The sequence below is a fragment of the Phyllobates terribilis genome, unplaced genomic scaffold (genome assembly GCF_046119375.1).
Source record: "Phyllobates terribilis strain yellow unplaced genomic scaffold, ASM4611937v1 Scaffold_7__3_contigs__length_470593459, whole genome shotgun sequence".
In the NCBI taxonomy this organism is placed as follows: domain Eukaryota; kingdom Metazoa; phylum Chordata; class Amphibia; order Anura; family Dendrobatidae; genus Phyllobates; species Phyllobates terribilis.
The window spans coordinates 407,979,787-408,000,817 of NW_027362767.1; the positions used below are offsets into that span (position 1 = coordinate 407,979,787).

The 21,031-nt window shown below is 46.8% G+C and overlaps 1 protein-coding gene across 1 annotated transcript; it reads right to left on the reverse strand.

Annotated features, from left to right (window-relative positions):
* Window positions 1-2,166: 2,166 nt before the first annotated feature.
* Window positions 2,167-20,200, reverse strand: LOC141153278 (adenosine deaminase domain-containing protein 2-like). Its single transcript, XM_073637988.1, has 8 exons — window positions 20,118-20,200; window positions 13,158-13,280; window positions 12,935-13,085; window positions 12,519-12,683; window positions 11,729-11,937; window positions 11,269-11,503; window positions 4,095-4,218; window positions 2,167-2,348 (listed from the first exon to the last, which is right to left on the reverse strand). Exons 1-8 carry the CDS (start codon window positions 20,185-20,187, stop codon window positions 2,181-2,183), a joined length of 1,245 nt encoding a protein of 414 aa, XP_073494089.1. The 5' UTR covers window positions 20,188-20,200; the 3' UTR covers window positions 2,167-2,180.
* Between the last annotated feature and the right edge of the window lie 831 nt (window positions 20,201-21,031).

The following is a 21,031-nucleotide window of genomic DNA, read 5'->3' on the forward strand; positions in this document are numbered from 1 at the left end:
ACTTCACAGGTGTGCCCTGTCAGGTTTAATAAGTGGGATTTCTTGCCTTATAAATGGGATTGGGACCATCAGTTGTGTTGTGCAGAAGTCAGGTGGATACACAGCTGATAGTCCTACTGAATAGACTGTTAGAATTTGTATTATGGCAAGAAAAAAGCAGCTAAGTAAAGAAAAACGAGTGGCCATCATTACTTTAAGAAATGAAGGTCAGTCAGTGCGGAAAATTGGAAAAACTTTGAAAGTGTCCCCAAGTGCAGTTGCAAAGACCATCAAGCGCTACAAAGAAACTGGCTCACATGAGGACCGCCCCAGGAAAGGAAGACCAAGAGTCACCTCTGCTTCTGAGGATAAGTTTATCCGAGTCACCAGCCTCAGAAATCGCAGGTTAACAGCAGCTCAGATTAGAGACCAGGTCAATGCCACACAGAGTTCTAGCAGCAGACACATCTCTACAACAACTGTTAAGAGGAGACTTTGTGCAGCAGGCCTTCATGGTAAAATATCTGCTAGGAAACCACTGTTAAGGACAGGCAACAAGCAGAAGAGACTTGTTTGGGCTAAAGAACACAAGGAATGGACATTAGACCAGTGGAAATCTGAGCTTTGGTCTGATGAGTCCAAATTTGAGATCTTTGGTTCCAACCACCGTGTCTTTGTGCGACGCAGAAAAGGTGAACGGATGGACTCTACATGCCTGGTTCCCACCGTGAAGCATGGAGGAGGAGGTGTGATGGTGTGGGGGTGCTTTGCTGGTGACACTGTTGGGGATTTATTCAAAATTGAAGGCATACTGAACCAGCATGGCTACCACAGCATCTTGCAGCGGCATGCTATTCCATCCAGTTTGCGTTTAGTTGGACCATCATTTATTTTTCAACAGGACAATGACTCCAAACACACCTCCAGGCTGTGTAAGGACTATTTGACCAAGTAGGAGAGTGATGGGGTGCGACACCAGATGACCTGGCCTCCACAGTCACCAGACCGGAACCCAATCAAGATGGTTTGGGGTGAGCTGGACCGCAGAGTGAAGGCAAAAGGGCCAACAAGTGCTAAGCATCTCTGGGAACTCCTTCAAGATTGTTGGAAGACCATTTCCGGTGACTACCTCTTGAAGCTCATCAAGAGAATGCCAAGAGTGTGCAAAGCAGTCATCAAAGCAAAAGGTGGTTACTTTGAAGAACCTAGAATATAAGACATATTTTCAGTTGTTTCACACTTTTTTGTTAAGTATATAATTCCACATGTGTTAATTCATAGTTTTGATGCCTTCAGTGTGAATGTACAATTTTCATAGTCATGAAAATACAGAAAAATCTTTAAATGAGAAGGTGTGTCCAAACTTTTGGTCTGTACTGTATATCCTTCCAGAGAGGGGGATGGTCACCATTCTGTCTTGCTCCACTACAGTAGACTTGCAACCTAATTTTCATAGGCTCCTAATTGAAACTGTGGGTGACTCTGAAGGCGTTGGATCTGCCCCACCATTGCCCAACTTTTAACTGAAGCTCTCCTGTAATTTGGCTATACTTGGGGAACGCCCTCTGATCTCTGAACTTGCAGCTCCACAAGCAGACATGGCCTAAATATCAATTAATGAAGTTTATATTGGGGAGATGATGACTATTTGTAAACATGTGATACTTATTAAACCTGTGCTATCAACAATAGGTAAGGAATCAGTTACTGATCATTAATTACTGAGCTCTGAACTTGCAGCTTCACAAGCAGACATGACCTAAATATCAATTAATGTGGTTTATATTGGGGAGATGACTATTTGTAAACCTGTGATACTTATTAACCCTGTGCCGACCACAACACACAAGGGATCAGATACTGATTAATTATTCACAGTCTACTGAGCTCTGAACTTGCAGCTCCACAAACAGGCATGGTCTAAATATCAACTAATGTGGTATAGATTGGGCAGAAGAGGAGTATTTATAAACCTAGTATACTTTATTAACATTGTGCTGTCAATAACACACCGGGGGCAAGTGACTATCACTGTTTATTCACAGCACAAAATACTGTAAAACATGAAAAAATAACCAAAACCCAAATATAGATTTGCAAATAGCATAAAACAGATTTCCTTTTCTCTTTCATGACGAGAGGATTTAACAAAAGGGAAAAACAAAAATAAACAATAGGACTAAACCGATTACCAGTAGTGATCAATGACGCTCCCAGTAAAACTGAATCCATAAGTCTCTGTCTTGCCCCTGACATGAAGAGGCTTTGAAACTGTCCACACAAAGCTTCCGGGGCCACATGCCGTAACCGTATTCATACAGCTGAGCGTACAGCAGGTCCTTCACACGCCTGTACTGGTCTGAGGAAGCCTGGCACATAGGAAGAGAACGCTTACCGTTATTATATAGATACACAGAAAAACTATTTCTAACTCGCTAATATACTTTGTGTTTTTGTGATAACACAGGATCCACCAATCACAATAGATGATGTCACAGCTCACCTCCTCCTCCTCCTGTACAATGACTGATAACTACTCTATATACAGTAGATAAAGGATCCACCATTCACAATAGGTGATATCACAGCACACCTCCTCCTCTTCCTGTACAATGACTGATAACACCTCTATATACAGTAGATGACACAGGATCCACCATTCACAATAGGTGATATCACAGCTCACCTCCTCCTCCTCCTGTACTATGACTGATAACTACTCTATATACAGTAGATAAAGGATCCACCATTCACAATAGGTGATATCACAGCTCACCTCTCCTCTTCCTGTACAATGACTGATAACACCTCTATATACAGTAGATGACACAGGATCCACCATTGACAATAGGAGATGTCACAGCTCACCTCCTCCTCCTGTACAATGACTGAAAACACCTCTATATACAGTAGATAATACATTGACAATAGATGTGACAGCTGACCTCCTCCTGTACAGTTCCTGAGATCACATCCAGCCTATATTACTGAGAAAAACACAGATCCCATCCAGCCTATATTACTGAGAAAAACACAGATCCCATCCAGCCTATATTACTGGGAGAAACACAGATCCCATCCAGCCTATATTACTGGGAGAAACACAGATCCCATCCAGCCTATATTACTGGGAGAAACACAGATCCCATCCAGCCTATATTACTGGGAGAAACACAGATCCCATCCAGCCTATATTACTGGGAGAAACACAGATCCCATCCAGCCTATATTACTGGGAGAAACACAGATCACATCCAGCCTATATTACTGGGAGAAACACAGGTCACATCCAGCCTATATTACTGGGAGAAACACAGATCACATCCAGCCTATATTACTGGGAGAAACACAGTTCACATCCAGCCTATATTACTGGGAGAAACACAGATGACATCCAGCCTATATTACTGGGAGAAACACAGATCACATCCAGCCTATATTACTGGGAGAGAAATACACAGAGATCACATCCAGCCGATATTACTGGGAGAGAAATACACAGAGATCACATCCAGCCTTTATTACTGGGAGAGAAATACACAGAGATCACATCCAGTCTATATTGTAATGAGAGACACTCCCAAACTAAAAAAGCCCGAAACTTGGATCTGGCTTCAAACTGCATATCAGGTGGTCTAAAAATGATGGAAGGAATATAAATTACACACAAACTCACGTGTCCAAAGCATTTAAACGGTTTTCTGGTTACAGAAAACCTCTGTCGCCTGGCGGCTATTTGTTTTAAATATGCAAACTGAGAATTACTCATCCTCCTCGAGTCCAGGGGAGGGGTTTTCTAAAAACAGGAAACCCCTTTAAGTGTTTGTGGCTATTCTATGCAATTCCATAATTGTCCATTAGATGGCATCATCATAAATCAGCAATCAAATACTGATGTGAAACAGCAGAGACCTGAAGAATCTGCATTTCTATGTTCACAGAAAACCTCCCGGACATAATGCAAGAGTGTGAGTAAGTGTCACTACCACGTGTTATCACAGGTCCCTTTACAGAAGAGGCCTCCTTCTGCATTATCATGCAAGGACGTCCTATTAAATATGGGAGCCGTTCTTACAAAATGTGCAGGAAGACTATGGGCCACAAGCTTTGCCTACCTTAGCGTGGAGATAGCTGTCCAGAATCTGCGCTTTCCCTAGTAATCGCTGGACATTCATGTAGTACACAAGCATGGCTGCTTTACAAAGTCGGCTCCCAGAAGAAGGTGGCAGGCTGAATTCACTGTCAATGTGAGAAGAGGGAAAATAAAATACTGGTGTGTATTATTAGTGACAACGGTGGGGAGCGATTACAGCTGCCACTCACAGTATACTGTGACTGACAACCGGCGGCTCCTGGGAGGATAGAAGTTAATTTCCTCCCAGTAGCCGCACTTTCAGGAATGCGGCCGGGCAGGATTTTAAACACAATTTACCTGCAGATTAACCATATATGTGCAGATAAAGTGTTTTTAATCCAGATCGAGGGGTTAAGAGTGCAGTTTGGATGATCGGGCATGTTATATTCCTATATAACAATGCTCTCGGGACCCAGAATCTCATCAGTCACCTTCTTTTTTTTTTTTTAAATACAGCATTTTTATTGAAATTTTCCAACAGTTTTTAAACCAACACGATTAACAACCATGCTGAATAAAGAAGCTACATAGAAGGGAAACAGAATAGAGGACAAGAACAAACGTCCCCTTACTGATAAGTGGTTGTCCTGAGGAAGGAGTCAGATTTGACTCTGAAACGCGTTGACAAATAAACCGCTTTTAATTAATTTGTTCTGTGATTCGTTCCTGAATCAGCAGCGCACTTGAAGTCCACCTACTCTGGCTTTCTATTAGAACCACATCTAGGGCAGCGCGCGCCTGCTCTAGCCCCGATTTTAAAGGAGTTGTCCACTACTTTTTGATTGATGCCCTAACCACAGGATAGGGCATCAATATATGATCGGCCGGGTTCCTGCACCTGGCACCCCCGCCGATCAGCTGTTATCGGTGCCGGCGGCTGGAAGTGCTTACCTGCAGAGCTTGGCCGTCCATCTGTCGTGGCCGCCGCGGGGTACTGCACATCCTCCCATTGAATTGAATAGGAGGCGGATGTGCAGTACCCCGCGGCGGCCACGACAGATGGACGGCCAAGCTCTGCAGGTAAGCACTTCCAGCCGCCGGCACCGATAACAGCTAATCGGCGGGGGTGACGGGTTCGGGACCCCGGCCGGATGATCATACAGATAGGGCATCAATCATAAAGTAGTGGACAACTCCTTAAAGTAGAAACCCAGGTGTTCTTTACACATCATGCATCAGGATGAGCTGGGAGAGTCTATGCGCTTCGCTAAGAGATAACTGGGGAATCCTTTCCAATATCTCTATCTCAGCTTCCAACTTCTTTACTATACAGTGGCTATTTACTTAGCGTTAATGTTAAAAAGGATCTATATAATAGTGATATTACTCCACATGTGTTTTTAAGTTTACTAATTAACTGTAGAACAGTATTTGGCTCATATATTTTCAAGGCAGTTTTCGTGAAATCGTCATTTAACACGTGACGTACCTGGAGGTATTTGTAAAAGTCCTTTGAGCTAATATCAAACTCCCCCTGTAATTAGTCTTAAACACAGTGTCTGAAAGTAACTGAGCTACTCGTCTCACCCCCTTCTCCTTCCACCTGTCAAAGCCAGCCAAAATGTTCAGACTGACCAAGAGGTTCCCCATATTGATGTAAATTGTGAACATCCCTCTAATTGCTGCACTTCTCTTACCTTCCACCATATTGCATGCATTAATAATAGTCTGAGGACTTGTTTGAAAGAAGATGTAAATGTATTACTCTCCAGGGCTTGGTACAATGACCGGCTATCTACCCCCTACTGCAGGAGAAGATTTGGAGAATATTTACCTTTTCCCTATAGTGTTGAGCCGGAGCAAGGATTGGGTACCGCCAACCCTCTCTCTGACTTTTCGCTCTGTGAAGTTTCCAGTTTAATACGGGCCGTCCCCCACTTTCCACAGCAATGATCTGAATATGCCATTAATAGCTTGAAAGAACCGGGAGGGGATCCAAACTGGTGAATTGTGAAGAAGATATAGTAGCGGAGGCATCCATACCATTTTAATTAAATTAGCTCTTCCCATGACTGGTAAAGGACGTTTAGACCATGTGTCCCTTTTCCGTAAAAACTTTAAATTTAGTTTTTCATAATCTAAGGGGTCGGTAGAGACCTCAACTGTTACCTGTAGACCTGAGCCACTCAAAATGCCCACCCGATCCCCCTCCCATCCAGAATCAGTCACCTACCTATGCATGGTAGGCTCTGGTCCGGGCACTATACAGTCCTATCTACGGCTCTGTTCACACTGGTGTCATTGCTTCAGTTTATAGGTGTTTAAAGGGAAGGTGAAGCAGTTGTTTTTTTTATTAATAATTATTGATTATATAATCAGTTATTTTTAATACAAAATTAAGTTCACTGTTTGAACTGTTATTTTATTATTATTATTTTAGTCAACAGCTGGGGGGCTGCCATTTGCATTTGCTGGTGTGTAACAGCAGTTACACACCTCAAATACGGCAGCCCCTGTACATAGGACTCTGCAGTCGGCCTCCGACTGCATATGCTGCATTGAAACAGCTTTAGCTGTGACCTGGGCACGCCCACTGGGCTGTCCAGGTCACACCTATGGGAGGAGATCGGCGCCATCTTTCTGAAGCCCACAGCTATGCTGTGAGCTCCAGTTTCCCTCTGGATGATGTCACAGCAGTGGGCGTGGCCTTCTCCTCCACCAGGAAGCTGCCTTGTGCTCATGCTGCCGACTCCACGCAGGAGATAGGTTGTGTGAGAGCTGAGCGGCTGTATGATTGAGCTGTGGAGATGGGTGGGGGAGGGGGAGTGAGGGGCACAGACGCTGGGGGAGAGAGGGGCACAAGAGACAGACAGACAGACGCTGGGGTACAAAGACAGGCGCCTCCAGAGCTGCGGTCACTATTCTGTGTCATCATGTAACAGAATAGTGAATGCTGCTCTGGAGGTGACTGGAGAATAAGACAGCACGTCTTATTCTCCAGTCACCTCCAGAGCTGCACTCACTATTCTGTTACATGATGACACAGAATAGTGACCGCAGCTCTGGAGGTGACTAGAGAATAAGACACAATGTAACAACAGAATAGTGAGTGCAGCTCTGGAGGATAAGACGTGATGTCCAGTCACCTCCAGAGCTGCGCTCACTATTCTGCTGTTACATCTGGTCTTATCCTCCAGTCACCTCCAGAGCTGCGCTCACTATTCTGCTGTTACATCTGGTCTTATCCTCCAGTCACCTCCAGAGCTGCGGTCACTATTCTGCTGTTACATCTGGTCTTATCCTCCAATCACCTCCAGAACTGCACTCACTATTCTGCTGTTACATCTTGTCTTATCCTCCAGTCACCTCCAGAGCTGTGGTCACTATTCTGCTGTTAAATCTGGTTTTATCCTCCAGAGCTGCGGTCACTATTCTGCTGTTACATCTGGTTTTATCTGCCATAGCTGCAGTCACTATTCTGCTGTTACATCTGGTCTTATCCTCCAGTCACCTCCAGAGCTGTGGTCACTATTCTGTTACATGATGACACAGAATAGTGACCGCAGCTCTGGAGGTGACTAGAGGATAAGACACAATCTAACAGCAGAATAGTGAGAGCAGCTCTGGAGGATAAGATGTGATGTCCAGTCACCTCCAGAGCTGCACTCCCTATTCTGCTGTTACATCTTGTCTTATCCTCCAGTCACCTCCAGAGCTGTGGTCACTATTCTGCTGTTAAATCTGGTTTTATCCTCCAGAGCTGCGGTCACTATTCTGCTGTTACATCTGGTTTTATCTGCCATAGCTGCAGTCACTATTCTGCTGTTACATCTGGTCTTATCCTCCAGTCACCTCCAGAGCTGTGGTCACTATTCTGTTACATGATGACACAGAATAGTGACCGCAGCTCTGGAGGTGACTAGAGGATAAGACACAATCTAACAGCAGAATAGTGAGAGCAGCTCTGGAGGATAAGATGTGATGTCCAGTCACCTCCAGAGCTGCACTCCCTATTCTGCTGTTACATCTGGTCTTATCCTCCAGTCACCTCCAGAGCTGCGCTCACTATTCTGTGTCATCATGTAACAGAATAGTGAATTCAGCTCTGGAGGTGACTGAAGAATAAGACAGCACGTCTTATCCTCCAGAGCTGCAGTCACTATTCTACTGTTACTTGTCACTGGTACCTAATCCATAACATGAGAGGTCACATGACCGGCGACCCTTTATATTTGCATATATAATGAAAATACAAATTACTAAATAAAACTGAAACATTTAAATACATTATATACAAAATAAATAGTAAGAACACAAGGACAATATTCAGTCCAGGCCTGGGCCGCAGAGATGACGCTCTAATATCAGACCTCAGTGACCGCTCTGTATTATATACTCCTGTATATCCAGGCCTGGGCCGCAGAGCTGACGCTCTAATATCAGACCTCAGTGACCGCTCTGTACTATATACTCCTGTATATCCAGGCCTGGGCCGCAGAGATGACGCTCTAATATCAGACCTCAGTGACCGCTCTGTACTATATACTCCTGTATATCCAGGCCTGGGCCGCAGAGCTGACGCTCTAATATCAGACCTCAGTGACCGCTCTGTACTATATACTCCTGTATATCCAGGCCTGGGCCGCAGAGATGACGCTCTAATATCAGACCTCAGTGACCGCTCTGTACTATATACTCCTGTATATCCAGGCCTGGGCCGCAGAGCTGACGCTCTAATATCAGACCTTAGTGACCGCTCTGTACTATATACTCCTGTATATCCAGGCCTGGGCCGCAGAGCTGACGCTCTAATATCAGACCTCAGTGACCGCTCTGTACTATATACTCCTGTATATCCAGGCCTGGGCCGCAGAGATGACGCTCTAATATCAGACCTTAGTGACCGCTCTGTACTATATACTCCTGTATATCCAGGCCTGGGCCGCAGAGATGACGCTCTAATATCAGACCTCAGTGACCGCTCTGTATTATATACTCCTGTATATCCAGGCCTGGGCCGCAGAGCTGACGCTCTAATATCAGACCTCAGTGACCGCTCTGTACTATATACTCCTGTATATCCAGGCCTGGGCCGCAGAGCTGACGCTCTAATATCAGACCTTAGTGACCGCTCTGTACTATATACTCCTGTATATCCAGGCCTGGGCCGCAGAGCTGACGCTCTAATATCAGACCTTAGTGACCGCTCTGTACTATATACTCCTGTATATCCAGGCCTGGGCCGCAGAGCTGACGCTCTAATATCAGACCTTAGTGACCGCTCTGTACTATATACTCCTGTATATCCAGGCCTGGGCCGCAGAGCTGACGCTCTAATATCAGACCTTAGTGACCGCTCTGTACTATATACTCCTGTATATCCAGGCCTGGGCCGCAGAGCTGACGCTCTAATATCAGACCTTAGTGACCGCTCTGTACTATATACTCCTGTATATCCAGGCCTGGGCCGCAGAGATGACGCTCTAATATCAGACCTTAGTGACCGCTCTGTACTATATACTCCTGTATATCCAGGCCTGGGCCGCAGAGCTGACGCTCTAATATCAGACCTTAGTGACCGCTCTGTACTATATACTCCTGTATATCCAGGCCTGGGCCGCAGAGCTGACGCTCTAATATCAGACCTCAGTGACCGCTCTGTACTATATACTCCTGTATATCCAGGCCTGGGCCGCAGAGATGACGCTCTAATATCAGACCTTAGTGACCGCTCTGTACTATATACTCCTGTATATCCAGGCCTGGGCCGCAGAGATGACGCTCTAATATCAGACCTCAGTGACCGCTCTGTATTATATACTCCTGTATATCCAGGCCTGGGCCGCAGAGCTGACGCTCTAATATCAGACCTCAGTGACCGCTCTGTACTATATACTCCTGTATATCCAGGCCTGGGCCGCAGAGCTGACGCTCTAATATCAGACCTTAGTGACCGCTCTGTACTATATACTCCTGTATATCCAGGCCTGGGCCGCAGAGCTGACGCTCTAATATCAGACCTTAGTGACCGCTCTGTACTATATACTCCTGTATATCCAGGCCTGGGCCGCAGAGCTGACGCTCTAATATCAGACCTTAGTGACCGCTCTGTACTATATACTCCTGTATATCCAGGCCTGGGCCGCAGAGCTGACGCTCTAATATCAGACCTTAGTGACCGCTCTGTACTATATACTCCTGTATATCCAGGCCTGGGCCGCAGAGCTGACGCTCTAATATCAGACCTTAGTGACCGCTCTGTACTATATACTCCTGTATATCCAGGCCTGGGCCGCAGAGATGACGCTCTAATATCAGACCTTAGTGACCGCTCTGTACTATATACTCCTGTATATCCAGGCCTGGGCCGCAGAGCTGACGCTCTAATATCAGACCTTAGTGACCGCTCTGTACTATATACTCCTGTATATCCAGGCCTGGGCCGCAGAGCTGACGCTCTAATATCAGACCTTGCTGCATAAGGATCTGCATGTAGTTGTGTGTTGGTATCACTTTGTGTCTACAACAAAATGGCTCCTCACTGTGAGAGATCCTAATTCCTAAACTTCATAGTCTCTTATCCATTTGTAAACACCCAGAAAGGGAGGGGGGAGGAGGAGACATCAGACATGGAGCAAATCCAGCCCAGATTTTCAGCAGTCCTAATGCATGCCAGCTCTACACAAGGTTTTCAAGCTAAATTTCAGTAGCTGCTCCCCCTAGTGTTTCAAAGTGGAACATATCAAACTTTTTAAATTATTTTTTATATTTTACTCCATTAAAAAAATATGATAATATTGGAAAAACGAATCAAAACAATAATACTTTACGTTTTCGCAATTGTTGAAAAAAAATTTTTTTTTGATGGCACCTTTATCAGTTTGATCCAAACTATGTCAGCCTCAGTTGCACCGAAAGAGGATTTGGACGCAAATGCATTTTTCGCTTTATATAGGGGATGCCACCCTACTCTGGTCCATCATATTAAATAGACATCTGATGGGACCGTAATGTCGCAAATCCAGCGGCTATATCTACGTCTGACTGCTCCATATCCACTGATATGGAAGATATGAGCACACTCCAGCGAGCTCACAGTTTCCAAATCTTCTATTTCGGCTCCCTTCTCACATACTTGTGGTTCTCCAGGTGGTCAGATCCCCCCGACAAAAAGCTTATGATTACTAGTTACCTCCATTCTGAATGGCACTCACCTTTCCACTGTTTGGCCGGTGCTGGCATCTATAATCTCCACCTTTTTGTCTCCCTTAGTCCAGTTGACGCTATGAGAAGGATGGACGGACGGAGGCTGTTTGGAATTGACCTCCGGGCCGGAATAGAAATATAGGCGATTCACAGTGTAGGGGGGAAACAATGACAAGTCCAAATTAGGTTGCAGGCGATCAACTACGGCCTGGGATAAAGCTTGATTCTTCTGCTCTGAGGTCCCTGTATTTGGTGTAAAATGCAGGCACCGTCAAACATAAGGCCTGATTCACACATCCTATCTGAGCACGGACCGGCCGCGGGTCTCCTCACCTGAACTCGACAGCCTGATGTGCACCTAGGAGGCCGTTGAGCTCTGGTTGGGAGACGAGGCCGGTCTGTGTATCACGTGGTGACACACGGATGTGTGAGTGCAGCCTGTCTATCCGCGTATAACACCTACTTTACCTGTGACGATGCTCGTTATGTACAAAGGATCCATGAACTGACTAAGGGGCGCTCCCTGGACCCCGAGCACGCTCCACTTCAGCAGCTTGTCAGTGGCAGACAGACAGCAGACGCACGCGTCCAATATGCTGGGGAGACACCCGGACACTGGTAACAAGGAGCCTTTAGCGTGAACCCTGAGGTGCAAACTGGACTGTCCGACCAAATATCTAGGAAGCAAAATATCACAAGAGGCTTCAGGACGTGCAAAATAAACGTAAGCTCTGATCTGGCGGACTTGTCTACTATTTATTGCACATTTTGTGGCTTTTTCTACTAGATCAATGCATTCAATATGTCCCCGGGGGGACGGACAGAAGACACCGGAGCGATCTATAAAATACGTTAACTTGGCCACTAACACGGGCATGTACATGTACACTTGGCTCAGCTGAATAGAAAATTCACCGATATCAAAGACTATTGGGCTTGCTGAAATGTGACAAGTCTAAGCCTTCTTTCCTAAGACTTTGCGGAAAGTCAGGGCACCACCGTGCACATTAGGACTAGAGATGCATGGCGACAACTGTGCCTTCTGCACCACTAGGGTGAGCTTCCCGCCTAGTAAAGCCAGACTCAGTCTGGCCCAAGAGTTGGGAAAGAAATGGTCTAAGACCACAGTGCACATGGCTAATAATTCCCTCAAACTACGCGCTAAAAATGCTTGGAAAGCAACTACTGCCATGTTTTACACCAGATTGTGCAGCGATGGTGCTGGGACCCCTCCTGTGAACCGTAGCCCGGGACTCACAGGCCGCTGTGTGTGGCTCCTTCCGGGATGCAGCTTAAATAGAGATGCAGAAAGGTGTTTGTCTTCAGGACCAAGCACTGCGTCTCGGGGGAAGGACAGAATACGCTCTTCTCTCTGGCCCCCGGGATATTGCTGTAGTACAGGGTGACTTCTTTGTACAGATATCTAGGAAGAAAAACGGATGAAATGGTTAAACAAATGAATGAATGGCCGGCGTCCAGCTACCGGCCAACAATAGGAACCATGTGGGTATGAACCAGACCCATTAACACGGCCTCAATAATGGCGATCTATAGATAGGAGCGTCTGGAAGGGACGGCAGCCAGACCAGCGCACTCTAATGGGGCAGGATCGCGGGACCAGAGCACAGTCTCAGAAAATATACCACTTTCTCAATAAAACAACTGACGTCTCACCTGAGCAGCGCCCTCCTCGCTATAACCAGTGCATGGCAATCGTGTACCAGCAGGCCGTTATACTCCTGCCATCCCTGATAGCAGGTCACACCAGTTCCCAGTGCCACCACCTCGTAGACATCGTCAGCCTCCTCCTTCTTACCCAGCAGGTCTGTAGATCAGAGACTCATCAGTGTGAGGGACGGCAGATCAGGGGATATGCAGTAGGACGATGGCCGCTCACCTCTCTGCAGGATGAAAGCCGCCAGGTTTGTCCTGTGCTTGTAATATTCCGTTTCACCCACCAAACGGTGAAATGTGTAATTGGCCGCGGCAGCGCATCTCTGCTGATGTGTGATAACGGAGTCTGCAGGAGAGAAACCTACAGATGTGAGCAGCTCAGGCGTGCACACGGGCGAAGTATAGTCCTACTCCATCAATGATCTCTCCTGTCTGAGGACCACAGAGGACAGAGGGGGAAAGGCTGAGCTCAGCATCCAAAGCACTCACATTTCACGCTATCGGTCGTTAAATTGCTGTCAGGACTCCTGGGAGTCCTGTGTCCCCCGATACAGTCATAAGAGAAAGCCTGTGAGTCCTGTGTCCCCCGATACAGTCATAAGAGAAAGCCTGTGAGTCCTGTGCCCCCTGCCACACATGTAAAAAGCCTGTGAATCCTGTGTTCCCCACCCTCTAATAAGAGAAAGCCTGTGAGGCCTGTGTCTCCTGCCACACTCATAAGAGAAAGACTAAGTCCTGTGTCCCAGTCCTTTCCGGTATTCCCCGCTCACTCATATAAAAAGACTGTGAGTCCTGCTTCCCCGTCTATTCATAGAAAAGGCCTGTGAGTTCAGCTTCCCTCACCTATTCATAACAGAAAGCCTTTAAGTCCCGCTTCCTCCGCCCACTCAGAGAAAGCCTGTGAGTCCTGCTTCCCCAGCCCACTCAGAGAAAGCCTGTGAGTCCTGCTCACCCCGCCCACTCAGAGAAAGCCTGTGAGTCCTTCTCCCTCCGCCCACTCAGAGAAAGCCTGTGAGTCCTGCCCCCACACCCACTCAGAGAAAGCCTGTGAGTCCTGCCCCCACACCCACTCAGAGAAAGCCTGTGAGTCCTGCCCCCACACCCACTCAGAGAATGCCTGAGTCCTGCTCACCCCGCCCACTCAGAGAAAGCCTGTGAGTCCTGCCCCCACACCCACTCAGAGAAAGCCAGTGAGTCCATCTCCCTCCGCCCACTCAGAGAAAGCCAGTGAGTCCTTCTCCCTCCGCCCACTCAGAGAAAGCATGTGAGTCCTTCTCCCTCCGCCCACTCAGAGAAAGCATGTAAGTCCTTCTCCCTCCGCCCACTCAGAGAAAGCCTGTGAGTCCTTCTCCCTCCGCCCACTCAGAGAAAGCCTGTGAGTCCAGCTCTCCATGCCCACAACAGTAGCCAGAGACTAGACTAATCCAGTGTTGTCCCTGCATCTGAAAAATACATTTTCTCTGAAACACGGCTGGAAATAACTAGCCAAGCTCGGATTCATGCTGCCCGCGGTTTGGGTGATATGAATCAAAGGATAGGTTTTCTTACACTAAATGGGCCACACACAGCAGCATGTTGAGCTTTGGTGGATCAGGTCTTGTCCTACTCACAATTCAATTTCTTTTCTGCAGCATGTGAACAGCACAAACACCAAAAATTAGGAATTAATCCTACCGGTAATTGTATTTCCACAAATCCATCATGACGGCACGACAGGAGTTAAGTAATACTCATCCTCCAGGGACAGGAAACACATGAGAAGTTAAAAGCCCCCCCCCCCCTCAAATGTTTGTACCAATCACCTCACCAGGATGGATGCAACTCTATTTTAATGAATTCTTACTCAGAGGAGGGAATATAATGGTGCCGTCATGATGGACTCCTGGAAATACAATTACCGGTAGGACTAATTCCTATTTTCCCAGGACGTCCCTCATGATGGCACGACAGTAGAAATACCAAATAAATGGCATCTCGGGGTGGAACTACTGCCTGAAGGACTGTTCACCCACAGACTAGCTGTTGGCCTGATACTACATCTAGTTTATAGTGCCCCCAAAATGTGGTTAGATTAGACCAGGTCGCAGCCGTGCAGATCTGGTCCACAGAAGCTCTGCGATACAGAAATTGCTCTTGTGAAGTGAGCTTTAATGGTAATTGGAGGTTCTTTTCCTTCGGACTCATATGCCAGTGATATGGCTGAGGTTATCCATCTGGCTAGAGTCGTTTTAGAGGCATTTTTGCCTCCATTCTTCCCCGAATGTTGTAGGAACAGGTTTGATTCCAGTCTCCACGGTTCTGTAATTTCCACGTAACGAACCACTGATCTTCTCACTTCCGGGGTATGGAACAGTCTCTCCTTGTCGTTCTTTGGAAGCTGGAAAAAAGATGGTAAAACTATTTGGTTTAAATTTGAATTAGATACCAGCTTTGGTAGAAAGGAGGGATCCAGTCTGAATATTATCCTGTCTTCTAGAATCTTTAGATACGGATCCATTACTGACAACGGCTGAATCTCCCCTACCCATTTTTCTGTTTTAATAGAAAGTAGCTTAATATTAGACTCTTCTAGAGGCTCAAGAGGAGATTTGTATAAGGCACCTAGCACTAGGTTTAGGTCCCACGGTGGAAGATGTTTCCTGATTGTGGGCCTTAGACAAGTAACTGCCCTAGAAAATCTTGACACCCAAGGGTGGTCTGCTAGTAAGAAGTCCAGGAAAGCACTAAGGGTTCTGCACTCTTAATGTACTAGGTCTTAATCTCTTCTCGAACCCGAGCTGGAGGAACGCTAGGATTATAGGACTATCTGGACAGGCAGATTCTGAAATGGACTCTCCTACTTATGAGCAGAATTTTTTCCATACTTTGGAATAGATGGCTGAAGTTATTGGTTTCCTGCTTGCCTGCATAGTTGTTATCACTCTATCTAAAAGCCCCTTAGAACTTAGGATGTGCCTCTCAGGATGAAGGAACTGTATGTCTTGATGAAATAGGGGACCCTGAAACAGTAGGTCCTGCCTTTCTGGAATAAGAAATGGATCCTCCAGGGCCATGAGCTGTAACAACGGAAACCAGCTCCCTTTTGGCCAGTAGGGGGCCACTAGGATCATCGTGGCTTGATCCTCCAGTACCTTCCGTAAGACTGTTGGGATTGGAGGAAATGAATATAGGAGATCTGTTCCCCAGGTTTGAGATAAGGCATCCACCCCTTCTGGGTTGTCTCTTGGATCCATAGAAAAGAACGTTGAGAATTTTGTATTCTTTCTGGTCACGAATAAATCTATGTGGGGGGTACCCCATCTCTGGATTAACAGTTGGAAAACCTCCAGGTTTAGCTCCCATTCGGAGGACCAGATTTTTTTCTCTGCTGAGAAAATCTGCTATTTTGTTTTCCGAACCTTTCAGATGAAATGAGATAGAAAGAACAGTTGTTTTTCTGCCCACTGAAAGATTTGTTCTGCTAATGCCTGTAGAAGTTTCGGACCTCCCTGTTGACACAGAAAGGAGACGGTTGTCACGTTGTCTGAGATTTTTAACTGCTGATCTCTGATTATATCTTGGCATTCTTGGAGCGATTCCCAAACTGCTCTTAGTTCTCTGTAATTGGACGATCTGTTTTTCACCTCGGGAGACCATACGTCCTGCAGGTATCGGCCCTCTCATTTCTGCTCCCCAGCCTATCCGGCCGGCGTCGCTGGTAATACGGATGAAGGGAGACGCATGATACTCCTCTCTGGAGATTCTTCTGGGATGTCCATCATGATAGGGAAGCTTTTAGGTTTGTTGATACCTTCATCTTCCTGTCTAGGCCAGATGGGTGCCTGTTCCAGATGGACAGAATTTCTCTATGTAGTTGTCTCGAGTAGCCCTGGGCCCACCGAACGCTTGGGATACAGGAAGTCATTATGCCCAGAATTCCTTTGGAAGATCTGAATCCTTGTTCTGATGTCCTACTCCTTTATTAGAGGCAGGGAAGACATTCTGCGATCTGAGTCAAGGAGCACGCCTAAAAACACTTTTTGGTGTCTGGCTGCAAGTCTGATTTCTCCCAATTGATGTGCCACCCTAGTTTTTCCAGTGTGGCGATAGTTTGGGCCTATTGCTGAATAAGAAGGGCTGTTGAACCTGCTGCTAGAAGGATATCGTCCAGGTATGGGGTTATGATAGTGCCCCTTTCCTGTCATTTTTGTAAAAATACGGGGTGCCGACGATAGGCGGAATGATAGGCATGTGAATTGAAGGTGATGGATTATTCCCGAGTAAACCTTAGGAATTGTTGGTGACTGCGGTGAATCCGCACATGATAATATGCATCTTTTAGGTCTAAAGTTCAAATCACAGAATCCCTGCCTATTAATGGAAGGCTGGATCTTACTGTCTCCATTTTGAACTTCCTGTACCTGACCCACTGATTTAGAGATTTCAGATTTATGATGCTACGGTATATCCCCGAAGCCTTTTTTATGGAGAAGCGAGAGGAAGAATGACCCTGTCCTATCTCTAAGGTGGGAACTGGGATGACTGCCCCCAGTTCTATTATGACCAGCCAAAGTCTTTCTGTGGCTGGGAGAGATTGTGGCCAAGTGAGCTGATAGTGTTGAGGGGGAAGTTGGGAAGTCCATACTGTAGCCTTCCCTTACGGTTCGCAAAATCCACTGATTGTCTATTATGGATTGCCAACCCTCCAGGAAAAACTGAAGTCCCCCCCCCCCCCCCCCCACATTCTTGGCGGCAGGGTCTTCCCAATAGGCCGGAAGAAAACTGGGTGGATCTACCCTTACCTCCCTTGGGGTAACTCCACCTACCAGTCTTACCCTCTCCCCTGTAATCCTGTATGTGGGACTGTCGGAGTTTATGAAAGGACTGGGATTTTTTGGATCTATCCTCTGGGAAACCTTTTTTGTTGTCCAAAGCCCTCTCCAGGATTTCATCTAAAACTGGACCAAAGACATTGGTGCCTTAGAATGGTCTTGGGCAGAGCTTATTTTTAGGATGGCTATCTCCCGACCACGTTTTCTGCCAGATGGCACATCTTGCTGAGTTAGATTACACACTAGTCCTGGCCGCAAACCTCACAGATTTGGCTGAGGCATCTGCCCAAAACTGCGTTGCTGTTTTTAACATGGGTAGGGAGTCTAACATAACCTCTCTGGGGTATTAGATCTTAGTTGGGCTGACAGCTTATTGATCCATAGAACTGGCTACTGATGTAGTGGCTATGTTAGCCCTGATAATAGCTGCTGATGACTCCCAGCTCCTCTTCAATAGCCCATCAGCTTTCCTATCCATGTAGTCGCAAAGGCAGGAAGAATCCTCAGAGGGTATTGATGTTTTTCTTGCCACCTTGGTGATGGGAATGTCAACTTTTGGGATTTATTCCCAAATTTTGACTTCCTCTGGATCAAATGGGAGCCGGGCTTTAAAATCCCTTGGAACGACTATTTTTTTTTTCTGTGTCTTCCCATTCCTCTAGGATCATTGCTTTAATATGTTCATTTAGAGGGAACACTCTATTCCTCTGTGTTCTTAGCCCCCCGAACATTTCATCCTGTATGGAATGTGCCACCTGAGTCTCCTCTATCTTCATGGTACTCCTTACTGCTTTCAGTAAGTTGTCCATATCCTCAGATGAAAAAAAATATTTCTCTTTCTCTCCTCAGATGGTAGCTGGGGAATATTTTCCTCTCCCCCCTCCAGGTCCTGATCGGAGTCTGGGTATGCATAAGACCCTTCCTCTGATGACTCTTCCATTTCCCACCTAGTTCTCTTATGGCGGGAAGTGGTCTGAGCTGTTTGGGGCGGCATAAGGCTAGAGACTGTGCTCTGGACCTCCTCTCTGATAAGGACCGCATGTCCGCTAAGAACGATGATTGCTCATCCTTCAGAACTTTTGCTATGCATTCTGAGCATAGTTGTTTCTCATGTGACTCCGGCACTTTAGTTTTTCACGCAGGGCATTTTCTGGGCTTTTTCCGTGATGAGGATCCGGATCCTCGCTGGGCTCCTTTATCCTATTTTTTTAGAAAAGACATGAGACTTTATTTAAAATTCAGGCCTAGGATCTCTCTGGGGGGTGGTGGGATAGCAGACATGGGGAGTTCTCACACTACTCAGTGGTTCAGCTGGTGCCGCTGAGCGAGCAGGATTAGTATCGCATATTTTCAGACGATGCAAATTCACACCTCTGTCAGCACCCTTTTAAAGGGTCTTACCTGATCCAGGTGATCAAGGTACGTCACCCACCCTCACCCTCCTGTGTTCCATGTAGGAACGCACGCTGTGCCGTCCGAATTAGCGGTTTCCCTCTAAACCAGGAGTGTGCTCCACTCTGGACTGCATGCGTCATCAAATTACATCCGGACCGGAAGTGCATTCCACCTTGGAACGCACGCATCTGCAGAAACTGGAAGTCACGGCTGGCAGGCACAGCGTGGCGCCGAGAGCCCTCTTGCAGAGGGAAGCAGTGAAGTCAGGAGTCTCATTCCGCTACCACTGACAGGGCTGAGGGACCCCCGCCCAGTGAGGTATCAGCCTGGAGCTTCTTGACAGAGGGAAGGGAAGAGATCGATCACCTCCAATCCCTCTCAGCTCCTAAGGCAATCTTCACGCTGCTGCGCCTCTCCTGCATTCTGTCCTGATAGGGACATGAAAAACACTAAGGCTATGTGCACACAAAGCGTTTTTGATGCGTTTTCGCGGCAACACTGCAAAAACGCTTGTTAATAGGTCTGCCAGCTATAGCAATGCTAATCCTGATGTGCTGTGCACATGATGCGGAAATTTCCGCTCAGGATTAGCATTGCGGAAAGAAATCGATTTTTTTTTAGTTGTCTAGTGCCTCCTAGTCCAACCCCGCCCCCAGCACTGATTAGCAGCTTTCTGCCTATATACCATGTACACGGATATCTGCCAATCAGTGGTGAGGGCGGGGTTAAACAGGGCTCAGCATTCAGAGCTCTACATCTGCAGCAGAGAAAACTGTGATTGAATGACAGCATGCATCCCAGCAAGTGACATCGCTGGAATCAGGCTCTCTGCCCCTACATTATGCTGCTGTCGGAATACATAGCAAAAACCTGCTAACGGATTCTCTTTAATGTCTCTGTGTGACACATAAGGGCCGTATATATGGTGACATGCGCTTTAATACCAGATTATCCGCCTGTGAAGCCGGGAACCTCACCTGCGTCTTCTCCGCAGTGCTTCAGGTCCTCCGCTGTGTGGTAGCGCTGCAGGAGGCGCTGCATCGTCATCACTTGGACCCGTGAGGCTGTATACACACAGATAGCAAAAGACATCACACTATATACACAGAGAAACGAAGACATCACACTACTGGACTATTAGATGAGAGGAGGTTTTGGGTGTCTGGCATTAAGGGTGGGGGGACTCTGCTAGCACGGATAATGGGAGCACGCTATATTAGAAAAACCCGGCACTCAAGGAATTTAGAAAATTGGATATAAAGTTTTTAATGAAGTAGGTACAATCAAAATAAACAAACGTTTCGGTCCCTCGGGACCTTCATCAGTGTACAAGGTACGGGTCATGAAGGTGGAAAAAGGAATCCACTAAGATTGCTGAGCAAAGGACTGGAACATATACTTAGGAGTATAGGCCAGGAATGGAACGTCAGTAGAGAAAGCTGGAAACAGAGGTCCAGAGTAAGGTATAGACGCGTAAGGTATTGACATGTCAATTCTTTACGCACCGCGGCCTGCGCTTTCTCACATATTGTGCCCATTATAAGCGATGGAATTACGCAGCGGTGTTCACACACTGCATAATTCCAGAACTTTTATACGGAGGCGCAGGAGAAACTATGGATACTCACCTATCCGATGGATGGGAGAGGCGTCCGGTCCCGCGGCTTCCAGCATAGGCCAGTGAACCGATCAGCTGACTGTCAGCTGACCAGCTCGTACATCAGCTGATCGGTCTACCGACCGGTCAACTAATTTACAAGCCGGTCAGCTGACAGGTTCACAGGCAGATGCTGGGATGATGCCTCAGTGTCTGTAGGTGCAGGAGATGAGGCTCCGCCCACAAGGTCCGGCCTGTAGCTCCAGCAGAGCGGCTGCTCCCAGCATGGCCCCT

Bases quoted from the DNA above. Each gene is read 5' to 3' on its own strand.
- LOC141153278 (XM_073637988.1), bottom strand. From the start codon at position 20,187: ATGACGATGCAGCGCCTCCTGCAGCGCTACCACACAGCGGAGGACCTG. The intron at 13,281-20,117 runs GTGAGGTTCCCG...TCTCTCCTGCAG, and splicing joins GCACTGCGGAGAAGACGCAG to ACTCCGTTATCACACATCAG. The intron at 2,349-4,094 runs GTAGGCAAAGCT...CCTATGTGCCAG, and splicing joins ACAGCTATCTCCACGCTAAG to GCTTCCTCAGACCAGTACAG.